The sequence below is a fragment of the Cebus imitator genome, unplaced genomic scaffold, assembly GCF_001604975.1.
Source record: "Cebus imitator isolate Cc_AM_T3 unplaced genomic scaffold, Cebus_imitator-1.0 Scaffold290, whole genome shotgun sequence".
Lineage (NCBI taxonomy): Eukaryota > Metazoa > Chordata > Mammalia > Primates > Cebidae > Cebus > Cebus imitator.
The window spans coordinates 2445066-2462148 of record NW_016107605.1 but is presented as its reverse complement, the minus strand read 5'-3'; the positions used below and the strand labels follow the sequence as shown (position 1 = coordinate 2462148).

The window sequence follows — 17083 nt, the reverse complement described above, 5'->3', positions numbered from 1 at the left end:
TTGCTTCACATTGAGTTGATGAGAATTCTACTACCTTTACCATTCTCTTTTTGTTCTCTGCTTTTTAAAAATATCAGACCTTATGAGAATTCATATATAGTTGAACTGTTTTACGATATTATGGAATGGGATAACCCATAGGCTCACTGGACTTGCAGCAGCAGAAGCCCACTGTCACTTTCAAAGTGTATGTGAAGGGCACTTTACTTCTGCTCTGGTTGCTTAAACTTGATGCCTTTTCTAGCTGAAGGTTATGTTTGTTCTGATAATTCAGTGAAAGCTTCTCTGTTGTCTCATATATATCAGATTAGCCTTTTTTTTTGACTTCAATTTGACTAATTTAGTTCTATGGCTTTTAAAAAATATATAGGTAACCTTCATGCATGCTGGGCTTATATAAGATGGGTCTCTGTTTTGGCATGATTTTTATATAGTACAAAATGTCCTTAATTTGAAGCCATTGCTACATAAAGTAACTAACCATGAGGCATTTCTGTCCTTTCTCTGTAGCTGCAATTTTGAAAATATGTGTCATTGTGAAACACAGGGTGAGCTTTTAGTGTGAAGTGACATTTTATAAAATAACTAAATGGTGTGCTGTCAGGGTCATGAAGTCATCTTGTGAAATTCTCATATACAATGTTACTTTTCAGGTAAGTCAGAAATTGAATTATGACTTTTTTTTTAAAGAGGAAGATTAGATTTGACCAGCCATTCATGATCAGAAGGCTATTATAAGATTATAATATTGTAAGATCTAAATATAAGTAGAATCTGCTGTTTTCCTTTGTTTTCATATTGGTTGAGGTGTTTTTTTTTTGTTTTTTGTTTTTTTACCATTTTTGCAGCTTTCATTTTGGTTGTATGTGTGAGGAAACATGTTTAATTTTGGTTACTATGGCTAGAGTAAACAATTTTTTAAATTTAATTAACTTTGAATTTTCTCATAAGAAATTCATAAAACTCATAATACTGCAGGGATGGTCAATTTGATCATTTTTCAAAAAACTTCAATAAGATGGCTATCTAAAAGTTTAATAGAGAGAATTTCAAATACTCAAATAAGCTTTATAAAGTTTGTATAAAAAATACAAAAATTAGATGAGTGTGGTGGGAGGCGCCTGTAATCCCAGCTGCTTGGGAGGCTGAGGCAGGAGAATTGCTTAAACCCAGGAGGTAGAGGCTGCAGTGAGCCAAGATCGTGCTATTGCACTCCAGCCTGGGCGACAGAGTGAGACTCTGTCTCAAAAAAAAAAAAGAAAAGTAGAGATAGGGTTTCACCATATTGGTCAGGCTGGTCTTGAACTCCTGATCTCAACATGTGAATGATATTTACCTTTTGTTCTAAAAAATAATGTTTTGTTCTATAGAAATTCAGAGATTTTGGAAGCTAAGGAAATAAAAAGTACAGGCTCTTGGGGTTCCCTATACTTAGTGCATCTAGCAGTTGCAGCCTTAACTCTGGGGCATACCTTTTATGTACTACTCTGGAATTGATTTCAATTTCAAGATCCTTAAGGAGGCTGTTGTGCATTAGGAATGTGTTTGTTTTTTTAAAGAGTACTTTAGACATGTTGCATTTCTAATTAGTGTATATGTAGGAAATATGCTTTATTAATTTTGAAGTGATTTTGAAGTCAAGAAATCCAATAAAATGAGGTACCAGAGGGAAGCTTTGTTTTAAACTCTTTTGTTATGAAAACAATGAATGAAAGTACTCTTGAATAGTAATTATGAGCTCTATAGATGAGGGAGAGGTTTAATCTGAATGTAGACAAGTAGATTCTGTTATTTCACTTAAAAGGAGATGATGATATCAGCTAACATTTGTTGAGCCCCTGCTAGGTATCAGAGATATGGGCTAAGTTATGGATTTTATGTGGATTTTCTTATGTAATCTTTCAGATCCCTTTCAGGTGGGTACTCTTATTATTCTCATTTTATGGATTAGGAAACTGATGTTCAGGAAAGATCAGTAACTTATCTAAAGTCACCAGTGAGCAGTAAATAAAGCTTGGATTCTCACCCAGGCAGTCTAAAGCTGATGCTGTTAATCACCGAGGCCCAACAGTGGTGACAGTAAGAGAATTTAAGAACTCTTTAGCAGACAGTGGGTGTTGCTGAGTGAGGTAACAGGATGTCTCACATGGACTGCTCCATATTGTACTGCTGAGGGTCTGAGTGGAGACAAAATATAGCCTTCCCCCTGCTGAGCAAAGTGTGGGCCTTTCTGCTAACACTTGCAGAGGTGTGTCTACTCAGAAAATGACACAGTTTTCTAACCTATCTGTCCAGAAGGGGCATATTTTTCTAATTCACCCAAAGGCAATTCTCAATTTTACAGTCATACTCTGAATACCACTGCCTATATTTCTATTCACTTGCAATAGTTGACTTCAACCTACCTCTTTCTAATCTACTTGCTTCCTTGGTGGTCTCATGATATCTACCTTTATGCTGACAACTCCGAAAGTTATATTTTCATTTCAGATTTCTCTTTCAAACCCTGCTCTTGAATATTCAGCTGCCTACTTTACATCTTCTCTTTGATGTTAATATGCACCTCAAATTTATCATGTCCCCAGCTGGACACTTCTTATTCCTGCTCCTCTTGCAGCCATGCCCACCTCAGTTAATGGCAACTTCATCCTTCCAGTTGCTCCAGACCAAAAAACCTAAAGATATCTTGAGTTCTGTCTATCTTATGTTTAATCTTTCCTGAATTTCTGTTGGCTCAATTGTCAAACTGTATCTACAGTCTGAACCCTGTGTCTACTTCTGCTACCACCAACCAGTTCTAAGCCATTATTTTATCTCATCTGGATTACTATGGGCACTCCTAATGCTGTCCCTACTTTTTCTTTTGCCCACCATACTTCATTCTGTTCACCAGAATGATTCTTTTAAAGAATAAAACAGTTGATGTTTTAGTGCCCAAACATCTGCAGTAGTTCCTCTGGTCTGCAGCCCTCACTGCCTTTCTGACTTTCTCTCTTACTATGCTCTTTGTAGTTCACTCTGCCCTACTTACACTGGCCTCCTTGCCGTTCTGCTGCTGCTTTCCTGCCATGGGCTTCTGCTGTGATGTTACAGCTGCCTGCAGTGCTCTTCCCCTGACTGTCTGCTTGGCTAATTTTCTTGCCTCTTCAAGTCTTGCTCAAGTGTCCCCTTCTCAATGAGTCTAATTTTGACCTTATTTAATACTAAAATCTGCTCTGAACTTCTCTATTACCTACTCCTGCCTACTTTGTTCTATTTTTTCTTTTTGTAAAATAGCATGTGTTCTTTACTAATATACTAAATCATTTACTTTTTATTATCTTTATTGTTTATGGTCACACTTTCCTCATGACTGGCACAGAAGAGACAATCAGTAAATATAAGTTGAAACAATGAATAAACGAATGATGCCCTGTAGTCTAGGGATGCCTCTGATCTCACATCATTTTGCTGTTATAGCCTGCCAAAAAGCTAGATGAAAGAGTTTATACAGATTATTGCCGTCTAAGTAAACACGTAAAAAATAATTGTAAAGTGTAGGAAGAGCATTTGAAAAGAATGAGACCCAGCTATTCCTTCATCACATATATCAGGCAGTTGCTTGATTTTGTTGATTCTCTGACAAACTTTAGATCCTTTTGTTTAATGAGTGCGTAGAAGGTGCAAACATACCAACAAATGATTACACTGGAAACATGGAGGTGGGGCTTGGAAAACCAGTGTGTATAGAGATTGCAGTGAAAGTTTTATATTATAGTTGTCTTCTTTTCATTTTATTTGACTTTAGTCAAGACTGAGCTGTATAAAATCAGCTATGATAATATTGTACAGCAAACTTCTCTTGCCCCCTTTTCCTTTACTTAAATCTTCTTGTGATGGTCTACATTTTTTTTGAAGTTAACATTTGATTTCAATCCTTCACATTATTCCTGACTACATTACTGTATACTAATCTTTCTGAGGCATGGTGATGGGGGAGAGCGAGGCCTATAAAGTTCAGTTATGCACTCAAGATAAATTCTTTTTTTTTTTTTTTTTTTTTTTTGAGATGGAGTCTCTCTGTCTCAGGATCTTGCTATCTTGGTTCACTGCAGCCTCTGCCTCCTGGCTTCCAGTGATTCTCCTGTCTCATCCTCCTGAGTAGCTGGGATTACAGGTGTGTGTCGAGGCAGGCAGATCACGAGGTCAGGAGATCAAGACCATCCTGGCCAACATGGAGAAACCCTGTCTCTACGAAAATACAAAAAATTAGGTGGGCGTAGTGGTGCATGCCTGTAGTCCCAGCTACTCGGGAGGCTGAGACAGGGGAATCACTTGAACCGGGGAGGCAGAGATTGCGGTGAGCCAACATTGCGCCACTGCACTCCAGCCTGGTGACAGAGTGAGACTCCATCTCACACACACACACACAAAAAAACCCCAAAAAACACCCCATGCCAACTTATGTAAAAGAATTATAGTTTTACTAAGAGGAGCCTGAGCTCTGGAGTGGGTAGTGAGGGGTCGTGGGGGGAGGATGGTTATGTGTGATTGTAGGGAGGAGAAGTAGGTGCCAAACATTTTCTCTTGAATATTTGTGAGGTAATGGCCACCTTTAGGCAAATTTTGGAAATGAGTAAATTTTTCCACTGGCCTCTCTGCGCATTTCTCTGATCTTCTATCATCCCTCTCCTTTGCTGCTGGGGCATGATGAAAACACAACGTGGTTCATGCTGTAATAGAGATGTGCACAGGGTGTCAGATGGTGAGCAGTGAGCTGGTTCATACTAACGTGTGACTGAATGTGTGCACCCCATCACCTCTCAAGAGTTAACTGCATTTAGAAATGAAATGTGTGTGAATTAAAAATTGATGTAAATTGATATAAGTTCAGTTTCAAGCAGGGAGTAAAGTGGAATGAAGAAAATTGAGGCATTATAGACAAAGATAGTTTGAGGGAAGGGAAGGATCCACGTCAGTAGGCGTCTTGAGGTCTTTCTCTGGAGACATCTATCACCACTGTCAAGAGATTTGTTCTTCTCCCTTTGATTCTGAAAACTGGCATTTCGTTATATAGTCTCTCTCCAAACTGTATTTTTCTCTCTCCAAACCAAACACTTTATAAAGTGTGCTTTTTACTTTATAAAACCATCTCTTTTGGGTAAAAGTTTAAAAGTGGCAGGTTTCAAGTCAGAGCATCTAGTGGCATAGTGAGCTTCTTATCATTTCCATTCTTCCAAGCTCAGTATATTGGTGAAATGAAGGTTGTTGAAGAAAGTGTTCTTGAATTGTTTGGGAGGTACCCCCTAACTCTTAAGATTTTATAGATTATAAAATGCAAATGCCAGTCATGGGCGGTGGCTGACTCCTGTAATCCCAGCACTCTGGGAGACCGAGGTAGGCGGATCACCTGAGGTCAGGAGTTTGAGACCAACCTGACTAACATGGAGAAACCATGTCTCTACTAAAAATACAAAATTAGCCAGGTGTGGTGGCGCATGCCTGTAATCCCAGCTACTCAGAAGGTGGAAGCAGGAGAATTGCTTGAACCCGGGAGGCAGGGGTTGTGGTGAGCTGAGATCGCGCCATTGCACTCCAGCCTGGGTAACAAGAACAAAACTCCATCTCAAAAAAACAAAGTAAATAAAATGCAAATGCCTTGGAATGTAATACTTACAACCTAGTAGGATTTTTGGTTTGGATTTGCATTGTGGTATTACTGTACCTACAATTTGTCAGACTTTGACTTTGCTTCATTTGCAAAATTATACAGTTTTCTGCCTATGATAGCCCTTATTTCCAATCAGTTGGGAATACTGACCAGGACATACAGAAGAGCAGGAAGATTTTTAAAATAAGAAATAGCATTTATTTAAAGACTAATAATTATATGAAGCCAAGTTATTTAAGGACTTAGTTTTTAAAGTAATTTTTACCATGGAAAAATGAACTTTTGAAAACCTTAATTTGTGTTAAAGACATGAACACAGACTTAGAAGCTACTTTGGCTAAATTAGGTTGTCTTTTTATCTCTTGGCTAAAAAGCACTCCTTTTAGAAAGATGCTTCTAGGTTGAAAAATTCTTCTAGAAGGATTTACATATGATATGCATAATTTTTGCTCTCTTTAATTTTTGATTTTTCTTACTTTCAATTTCTGGTGGTCATATAGCTTTGGAAACCAATCGTGAATTTCACAGTGAAAGGGACATGTTTTTAAACACTGCAAAGGTTTACCTAGATTTTATATTTGTTCACGACACTCTCCTCTACTTTTGTCCTTGAGATGAAAGAACAAAGCAATGGCAGCAATCTTAACTTGATTTTTATGTCATAGAAGGGTAACAAGGAAATCCTTTGTGAGCACTTATTTGATAGAACTCTAAGGATATACACTGAAGGATATACCCTATTGCGTAGATTGGCTCTGGGCTGTGCAGAAAGGTCACCACGGGAAAAGGCTATCTGTCAATTTAGATTTGCCTGTGTTAGAAGGAATCCAGGTGGTAGGTGAAATGATTGAAAAACTAAAATCCAAACCAAAACATTTCAGTTCTAGAAATGCATTTGAAAGAAACCGTTTGGCAATAGTGTTTGGAGCCTTTCTTGAAGCTCCTTTCTTGAAGCATGTCTCCTACATTGCTGAGAAAAGAGACCATGTTTCTACTTTTAGAAGGAAAATAAAATCAATGCAAAGGAGAGAGAAGCAAAGCAGAAAAGGGCTAAATTGTGGGGCTTTGTGACTTTATATGTTGATATATCATTTGCTAATAACAGTAATTTGAAACTTTCATTTGAAAAGAAATTCAAGTAATATATTTTCACTTAATAGAATTTGAATAATTATTTTTTCAAGTAAAGAAATTGTAGCCACCTTGTAAGTGGCTTATGATAGAGTTAAGCACAGACTAGGAACAAGGACATGCTTGGCAGGCTTGAAGGGGCAGATGGGGCCCTTGGCAGGTCATTTGGGTTATTTTCATGAGGAGAAAGAGAACTATCTAGGAATGTGCTAGATTTCAGGAAGTGTGCTCTCTCTTTGCAATCAACGATGCCAGTGGGTTTCATATAAAATTCTTAACACTTTACTATAGTTTTTAGTAGATGAATAAATAATATAGCTATTTGAAAACATGGCTAGAGTGTTTGAATGTTAATCCAAATATGATATGCCACATATAATCATTTGATATATATGTATATAGTTAGGCAAAAATCTCACTGAATTGATTTTTAAGGATAATATTAATGCCTTAAAGAATGGCTTGCATTTTTTTCTTCTTCTTCTTTTGTCTTGCCCAAATATCAAATGCCTTCTCCAGGGCTTCTTTTAACAGCAACTGTGCAATTTATATTAATTTCTTTCTGGTCCAAGAAGGTAGATTGCCCTTAACCGTCTCCAATCAAAACCCTCAAATAAACAATCTTCAGATCAAGTAAAGATGTATCTTTACTCGTTCCCATGTCTTTCAAAGTTTTACTTCTTCCTTGTCTAAGTCATCATTAACAAGAAGAATCAAAATATGGGCATAGGCTGCCTCAATGCTGTGATTTCACAGAAGTCAAAGGACTTGGATGCTGTAAGATATGTCTCATCATTCTGATCACTTAAGACTACTGATCAAATACAAACCCACCTCGGATGAGTTATCAATTTAGTCATGAACATACTGGTGCAGATTAATTTATTAAAGGACCAGACAGCATGACCTCAGAGAAGAGTCGGTGAATATCTTCTTTCTCTGAAGGTAGATTTTGTACCCTTGTCCTCTGAGGGCTACAACTGATATCAAGAAGAGGTGCTGAATACAAGTTTTACCTACTCCATGATTTTCATGAGTGCTCTTCTTTAGAAAACATTTTTTTTTTATTAATAAGCATCTTTTTGTGTTTGTACACAGGCAGCATGTCAGCTGAAACACCAGTCACTCTGAATATTGATCCTCAGGATCTGCAGGTCCAAACATTCACCGTAGAGAAGCTGCTGGAGCCTCTTATAATCCAGGTATTAATACCATGGAAATTATGACATATAGTAACTGCAGAAGAATTAAAAATGTGGGAAAAATGAATAATGAGGAAATAAAAGATTTGATTTTTATATATGAATATGTCATCTAAAATTATCCTTTATTTAAAGAGTTGTTAAGATGTGAAAAAGTGTGTATTTGGTAATAATAAAATTCTTAAAGTTTTCCCCCACATTATCTTTTAGCAATAATAGCAGTTGCGCGCGCGCGCACACACACACACACACACACACACACACACACACACACACACAGAATTTTCAGAGTACCTTTATATAAATTATTTCTTTGATAATCATGAAAACTGAATGAGGCAGGTAGGATGGTTAAAACCGTCTTTATTATATAGATGACGAAACTGAGACCTAGAGAATTTCACTAACTTGCCTCAGAAACATGGCATCTTATTTGTCAAATAGGAAAGTATTTTTAAAATGTGAAAATGTATGAGCAAAGCAGCTATTTATAGGAATTCTGTGATAAAGTCTTTCATAAGGTGAATAATCCTTTGATGATATACATAATGATTCTGACTTTTTTTTATTATGTAAGTCCAGATTTTATGTATTGGACTTTTTAAAGGCAGAGCTTAAATAAATTTATGCAGTGGTATAGATTTAAATTTTTGTCCTTAACCCACAATTTGTGAGGGAACTTCCCTTTAGGCCGACCTTACATTATACCTCCTAACATAAGATGTGAGTCCCTTTTTCCAGGGACTCAAAGAACCCAAAGGTTACTTGGGTGAATAACTATGCTGATCTTTCCTCAGATCATGTAAATATGTTCTGCTTATCTTTTTTGTGAGATGGATGTGGGGAGGGGAGTAGCTATGAGAATAGACTTTGTACATATTTTTACTTAGTACAAGGCGATAATCTGCTACGGGAAAGACAATTCCAAACATGTGCCTCCCTGATGATATCTTAATAGTTAACTTTGGCAGTCTTAACAACACTAATGTCTGGTGTGAAATTCATACTAGATAACTGTGGAGACTTCATTAAAGTCTGTCTTAGCCACCCACTAAACAGTTTTATGTTAAAAAGAAAAAAGGCTGCATGCAATGGCACATGCCTATAATCCTAGCACTTTCGGAAGGCTGAGGCAGGAGGATCGCTTGAGCCCAGGAGTTCAAGACCAGCCTGGGCAACACAGCGAGACCTTGTCTAAAAAAAAGAAAAAAAACTCATTTGTTTTTCTGAGTAATTTCACAAAAAAATTGGAATGCCAAAAAAGTTACAAAAAATAGAATAAAAACACTCATAATTTTCTGAAGAGATAAACATTAATATTTTGGTGCATTTACTTCTAGCACATCAAAATTATGGGTGATTTTTATCATCTTTGTACTTTGTAATATTAAAAAATATATCTTCTTTATATATATCCTTACATGTATATATGTTATATGTACATGAAGAATATATATATATATATATACACACACACGTGTGTGTGTGTGTGTGTGTGTGTGTAACAAGTGGAGATAGTCCTACATATATAGGCTTTAATTCCACTTTTCCATTTAAAATGATATTTTAATAATTTCCCTATTTTTTTGTAAGTATGATTTAATAAAACTGCTATTTACTTATACATTATATGGCTGCACTATAATTTTTTAAAGTAGCCTCGCATTTTTGGACATTTGTGTGTTTCTATTTTTTTCCTATTATAAATATTGCTGTGCTGAACATCATTGTACCTACATTTTTGTCATGTACAATTTATATTATTTCACTAGAATTAGTTACAAATGTAAAAGTTAATGGCCAAGATATGAGTATTTTTATACTTTTTCATACATATCACTAATTTTTGGGGGACAGTTTTAAATGAGTTCTCGCAAGTCATTTAAGGTTTTGTTTCTATGCAATTATAAGGAGTGGGAATAGGGAAATGACCTTCATTTTGGAGATGGCTGGTGAAAACAAGTACATTAATGCTAGTGTATACCCTTATTTGCTCTATAACAATGGAAAATTAGAGTTGGTCACTTAAAACTTGCTAATCACAAAGGTTGCTGACATATTGCTTAAAAACAGAGAGAGTATCACAGGGAAACTATTTTTTATATTCCAACCGAAACTAATAGATATTTTTCTTTAGTCAAGTACATTGCTAAAGAAGTTAATATAAAGTATTCTAAGTAAATTTACATTAAAGGGTAATGCTAGTCCAATGTGTGTGTGTGTTTGTGTGTCTGTGTGTGTGTTTTACAGCATGTTCTAAACTGATTATAACCATCTACAAACATTTATTGAGCCCACCTATAAAATTAGAAAGATGAAAATGACCTGAATAATCTTGTTTGATTGGAAAGAAATGTGTCTCTTTAAAAAAGTGTGATTATGTTAATTTTAGAGGATTTTGATGTTCCCAGATTCAAACTTTTCATGACTCACAAGTAGGTAAGACACTGAAAGGGAACTCATTACCTTTTACATACCAGACAGTTCTCAGTTACATGTGAATATAATTGCTAATTTTGTCTTCCTTAAGATTGTTGTCAATGTTTTCGAAATATTCACTGATTTCTTAAAAGTGCTTTGGTATACAACATCAATGTCTCAGTTACAAAAATGATTTCAAGGTCTTAGTAATACTCAAGTCATATTAAATTCAAATAATAATTTATATACTATCAACTATGTACAATAACTATCTCATAAAGCAGAATTCAATTTAACAAAATTATTTGTATACACTCTTGATTTTCATTATAATGGTATTCTCCTTATGAAAAATCAGTACATTTCAAAGTCAAAGAGTTATATTTTAAAATAACTGATCTTTTGGATGTGATGTTCAGCCTTCTTGTACCTGTCACTTTGATCATGTATTACCCACCAACACAAAATATCTCGTTAAATTATATTAAAGGTATTTCTTTCTAGGATAACATCATGTTAAGTGTCTCATCACATTCTTGTTTGTTTTTCGAAGAGTGTTTATTTTTATTTTTATTTTTTTAGATAAGAATAAGCTATTTATTTGAAAAGACTAAGTAGACCTCAATATTTTTTTGTTATCAACTTTTATTTTAAATTCAGGGGTACATGTGCAGGATGTGCAGGTTTGTTACTTAGGTAAACATGTGCCATGGTGGTTTGTTGCACAGATCATTTCATCACCTAGGTATTAAGCCCAGCATCCATTAGCTATTCTTCCTGATGCTCTCCCTCCTTCCATGGCCACTGACAGGCCTCAGTGTGTTCTCTCCATGAGTCCGTGTGTTCTCATCATTCAGCTCTCACTTATAAGTGAGAATATGTGGTGTTTGGTTTTCTGTTCCTGCATTAGTTTGCTGAGGATAATGACTTCCAACTCCATCCCTGTCCCTGCAAAGGACATGATCTTGTTCCCTTTTTTTTTTTTTTTTTTTTTTTTTGAGACAGAGTCTTGCTCTGTCACCAGGTGCCAGGCTGGAGTGCAGTGGTGCGATCTTGGCTCACTGCAGCCTCTGCCTCCCAGGTTCAAGCTATTCTTCTTCCCCAGCCTCCCGAGTAGCTGGGACTACAGGCGTGCGCCATCACATCCAGCTAATTTTTGTATTTTTTTTTAGTAGAGATGGGGTTTCACCATGTTGGCCAGGATGGTCTCGATCTCTTGACCTTGTGATCTGCCCACCTCGGCCTTCCAAAGTGCTGGGATTACAGGCATGAGCCACTGCGCCCGTTGGATCTTGTTCCTTTTTATGACTGCATAGTATTCCATGGTATATTTGTACCACATTTTCTTTATCCAGTCTGTCACCGATGGACGTTTAGGTTGATTCCATGCTTTTGCTATTGTGAATAGTGCTGCAACGAACATACACGTGCATGTATCTTTATAATAGAATGATATATATTACTTTGGGTATATCCCAGTAATGGGATTGCTGAGTCAAATGGTATTTCTGCATCTAGGTCTTTGAGGAATCACCACACTGTCTTCCACAATGGTTGAACTAATGTACAAACCCACCAACAATGGAAAAGCATTCCTTTTTCTCTGCAACCTTGTCAGCATCTGTTGTTTTTTTGGCTTTTTAATAATAGCTGTTCTGACCACATGAGATAGTATCTCACTGTCATTTTGATTTGCATTTCTCCGGTGATTACTGATGTTGAAATTTTTTAATGTTTATTGACCAAATGTGTGTCTTCTTTTGAGAAGTGTCTTTTTGTGTCTTTTGCCCACTTTTTAATGGTTTGTTTTTTCTTGTAAATTTGTTGGAGTTCCTTGTAGACTCTGGATATTAGACCTTTGTCAGATGGATAGATTGCAAAAATTTTCTTTGATCCTGTAGTTTGTCTGTTCACTCTGATAATAGTGACTTTTGCTGTGCAGAAGCTCTTTAGTTTAATTAGATCTCATTTGTCTGTTTTTGCTTTTGTTGAAATTGGTTCTGGCATTTTCCTTGTGAAATTTTGCCTGTGCCTATGTCCTGAATGGTATCACCTCAGTTTTCTTCTAGGGTTTTTATAGTTTTGGGTTTTACATTTAAATCTTTAATCCATGTTGGGTTAATTTTTATATATGGTGTAAGGAAGGGGTCCAGTTTCAGTTTTCTGCGTGTGGCTAGCCAGTTCTCCTAGCACCATTTATTAAGTAGGAAATCTTTCCACCATTGCTTGTTTTTGTCAGGTTTGTCAGAGATCAGATGGCTGTAGGTTTGTGGTCTTATTTCCGAGTTCTCAATTCTGTTCCATTGGTCTATGTGTCTGTTTTTATACAAGTAGTATGCTGTTTTGGTTACTGTAGCTCTGTAGTATAGTTTGAATTTGGGTAGTGTGATGCCTCCAGCTTTGTTCTTTTTGCTTAGAATTGTTTTGGCTATTTGGGCTGTTTTGGGTTCCATATAAATTTTAAAATAGTTTTTTTTCCCTAATTCTGTGAAGAATTTCAGTGGTAGTTTAATCGGAATAACATTGAACCTACAAATTACTTTGGGCATTATGGCCATTTTAATAATATTGATTCTTCCAATCCATGAGAATGGAATGTTTTTCCATTTGTTTGTGTCCTATCTGATTTCTTTGAGCAGTGGTTTGTAGTTCTCCTTGAAGAGTGCTTTCACTTCCCTTGTTAGCTGTGTTCTTAGGTCTTTTATTCTTTTTGTAGCAATCATAATTGTGAGTTCATTCATGATTTGGCTCTCTGCTTGCCTGTTGTTGGTGTGTAGGTAATGCTAGCAATTTTTGCACAGTGATTTTGTATCCTGAGACTTTCCTGAAGTTGCTTATCAGCTTAAGAAGATTTTGGGCTAAGACAATGGGCTTTTTCTAGATATAGGATCATGTCATCTGCAAACAAAGATGATTTGACTTTCTCTCTTCCTTTTTGAATAGTCTTTATTTCTTTCTCTTGGCCTTATTGTCCTGGCCAGAACTTCCAATACTATGTTGAATGGGAATGGTGAGAGAGGGCATCCTTATCTTGTGTCTTTTCAAGGGGAGAGCTTCCACCGTTTGCCCATTTAGTATGATATTGGCTATGGGTTTGTAATAGATGTTTCTTATTTTTTTGAGATATGTTTCTTCAATACCTAGTTTATTGATAGTTGTTAACATGAAGGGATGTTTAATTTTATTGAAGGCCTTTTCCACATCTATTGAGATAATCATGTAGTTTTGGTCTTTAGTTCTGTTTATGTGATGAATCACATTTGTTGATTTGCATATGTTGAACCAACCTTGTATCCCAGAGATGAAGACAACTTGGTCATGGTGGATAATTTTTTTTCTGTGCTATTGGATTCAGTTTGCCAGTATTTTATTGAAGATATTTGCATTGATGTTCATTAAGGATATTGGCCTGAAGATTTATTTTTTTTTGTTGTATCTCTGCCAGATTTTGGTATCAGGATGATGCTGGCTTCATAGAATGAAATAAAGAGGAGAACCTTCTTTTTAATTTTTTGGAATAGTTTCAGTAGAAATGATACCAGCTCTTCTTTGTATCTTTGGTAGAATTCAGCTATAAATCCTCTGATCCTGGGCTTTTTTTGGTTGGTAGGCTATTTATTGCTGCCTCAATTTCAAAACTCTTTATTGGTCTATTCAGGCAGGCATTCAGTTTTTTCCTGGTTCAGTCTTGGGAATGTGTATGTGTCCAGGAATTTATCTGTTTCTTCTAGATTTTCCAGTTTATGTGCATAGAGGTATTTATAGTATTCTCTGATGGTTGTTTGTATGGTGATATCCCGCTTACCATTTCTGATTGTGTTTATTTGATTTTTCTCTCTTTTCTTCTTTATTAGTCTAGCTAGTGATCTATTTTATTAATTTTTTCAAAAAACACCTCCTGGATTCATTGAGTTTTTGAAGTGTTTTTTGTGTGTCTATCGCCTTCAGTTAAACTCTGATTTTGGTTATTTCTTGTCTTCTGCTAGCTTTCAGGTTTGTTTGCTCTTGGTTCTCTAGTTCGTTTAGTTGAGATATTAGTTTGTTAACTTGAGATCTTTCAAGCTTTTTGATGTGGGCATTTAGTGCTATAAATTTCCTTCCTAATGCTACTTTAGCTGTGTCCCAGAGATTCTGGTAAGTGGTCTTTTGTTCCCATTAGTTTCAAAGAATTCTTGATTTCTGCCTTAATTTCATTATTTACCCAAGAATCATTCAGAAGCAAGTTGGTCAATTTCCATACAGTTGTGTGGTTTTGAGTGAATTTCTTAATCTTGAGTTCTAATTTGTTTGTGCTGGATCTGAGAGACTGTATTATTTCAGTTCCTTTGCTTTTGCAGAGGGGTATTTTACTTCTGATTATGTAATCAATTTTGGAGTACATACCATGTGATGAATGAGAATATATATTCTGTTGTTTTTGGGTGGTGAGTTCTGTAGATATCTATTAGGTCTACTTGATCCAGAGCTGAGTTCAGGTCCTGAATATCTTTGTTAATTTTCTGTCTTGAGGATCTGTCTAACATTGTCAGTGGGGTGTTTAAATTTTCCAATCTAAGCCTCTTTGTAGGTTTCTAAGAACTTGCTTTATGTATCTGGGTGCTTCTGGATTGGGTACATGCATATAAGATAGCTATTCTTTTTGATTGGAATCCTTTACATTATGTAATGCCCTTCTTTGTCTTTTTCGACCTTTGTATTTTAAAGTCTATTTTGTCAGAAAATAGGATTGCAACCTCTGTTTTTTTTTTCTGTTTTCCATTTGCTTGGTAAATTTCCCAGTACCCCTTTAAGTTGAGCCTATGTGTGTCTTTGCATATGAGATAGGTCTCTTGAAGACAGCACTCTGATGGGTCTTGCCTCTTTATCCAGCTTGTCATTCTGTGTTTTTTAATTGGAACATTTAGCTCATTTACATTTAAGTTTAATGTTATGTGTGAATTTGATCCTGTCATCATGATGCTAGCTGGTTATTTTGCAGACTTGTTTATGTGGTTGCTTCATAGTGTCACTGGTCTGTGTACTTCGGTGTGTTTTTTAGTGGCTAATAATGCTTTTTCTTCTCCATATTTAGTGCTTCCTTTAGCAGCACTTACAAGGCAGGCCTGATGGTGACAAATTCCCTCAGCATTTGCCTGATTGAAAAGGATTTTATTTCTCCTTTGTGTATGAAGCTTAGTTTGGCCAGATATGAAATTCTGGGTTGGAAATTCTTTTATCTTTTTTTATTATACTTTAAGTTCTGGGGTACATGTACAGATCTTACAGGATTGTTACATAGGTATACACATGCCATGGTGGTTTGCTCGCTCCATCCCCCTGTCACCTACATTAGGTATTTTTTCTAATATAATCTCCCCACTGCCTGCTATTCCTCCCTTAGCCTCCCACCTCACAACAGACCCCAGTGTGTTCTCACTGATGTTCTCCTCCCTGTGTTCATGTGTTCTCATTGTTCAGCACTCACTTATGAGTGAGAACATGCAGTGTTTGGTTTTCTGTTCTTTTATCAGTTTACTGAGAATGATGGTTTCCAGATTCATCCATATCCCTGCAAAGGACATGAACTCATCCTTTTTTATGGCTGCATGGTATTCCATGGTATATATGTGCCACATTTTCTTTATCCAGTCTATCATTGATGGGCATTTCGGTTGGTTCCAAGTCTTTGCTATTGTGAACAGTGCTGCAATGAACATACATGTGCATGTGTCTTTATGGTAGAATGATTTATAATCCTTTGGGTATATAACCCAGTAACAGGATTGCTAGATCAAATGGTATTTCTATTTCTAGATCCTTGATGAATCATCACACTCTCTTCCACAATGGTTGAGCTAATTTACACTCCCACCAACAGTGTAAAAGAATTCCTGTTTCTCCACATCCTCTCCAACATCTGTTGTCTCCAGATTTTTTAACGATCGCCATTCTAACTGGCGTGAGACGGTATCTCAATGTGGTTTTGATTTGCATTTCTCTAATGACCAGTGATGATGAGCATTTTTTCATATGTTTGTTGGCTGCATAAATGTCTTCTTTTGAAAAGTGTCTGTTCATATCCTTCACCCACTTTATATGGGGTTGTTTGTTTTTTTCTTATAAATTTGTTTTAGTTCTTTGTAGATTCTGGATATTGGCTCTTTGTCAGATGGGTAGCTTGCAAAAATTTTTTCCCACTCTGTTGGTTGCTGGTTCACTCTAATGATAGTTTCTTTTGCTGTGCAGAAGCTCTTAAGTTTAGTTAGATCCCATTTGTCTATTTTGGCTTTTGTTACCATTGCTTTGGTGTTTTAGTCATGAAGTCCTTGCTTATGGCTGTGTCTGGTATGGTATTGCCTTGGTTTTCTTCTAGAGTTTCTATGGTGTTAGTACTCATGTTTAAATCTTTAATCCATCTAGAGTTAGTTTTTGTATAAGGTCTTAGGAAGGGGTCCAGTTTTAGCTTTCTCCACATGGATAGCCAGTTTTCCCAACACCATTTATTAAACAGGGAATCCTTTTCCTATTGCTTGTTTTTGTCAGGTTTGTCAAAGATCAGAAGGTTGTAGATGTATGGCATTACTTCCGAGGCCTCTGTTCTGTTCCATTGGTCTATATCTCTGTTTTGGTACTAGTACCATGCTGTTTTGGTTACTGTAGCCTTGTAGTAAAGTTTGAGGTCAGGTAGTTGATGCCTCCA

At 36.2% G+C, this 17083-nt stretch overlaps 1 protein-coding gene across 3 annotated transcripts in view; it reads left to right on the top strand.

Annotated features, from left to right (window-relative positions):
- Positions 1 to 17083, top strand: part of CTNNA3 (catenin alpha 3) — a 1771160-nt gene that overhangs the window by 23026 nt on the left and 1731051 nt on the right. For 2 of the 3 annotated variants that reach the window (XM_017502077.2, XM_017502076.2), the window contains exon 2: positions 7880 to 7983. In XM_017502077.2, coding sequence (XP_017357566.1) covers positions 7885 to 7983 — 99 coding nt within the window. In that variant the 5' untranslated portion in view covers positions 7880 to 7884. Of the gene's footprint in view, positions 1 to 7879; positions 7984 to 17083 lie in introns of those variants that run through there. The other variant, XM_017502078.2, reaches the window with a different exon arrangement.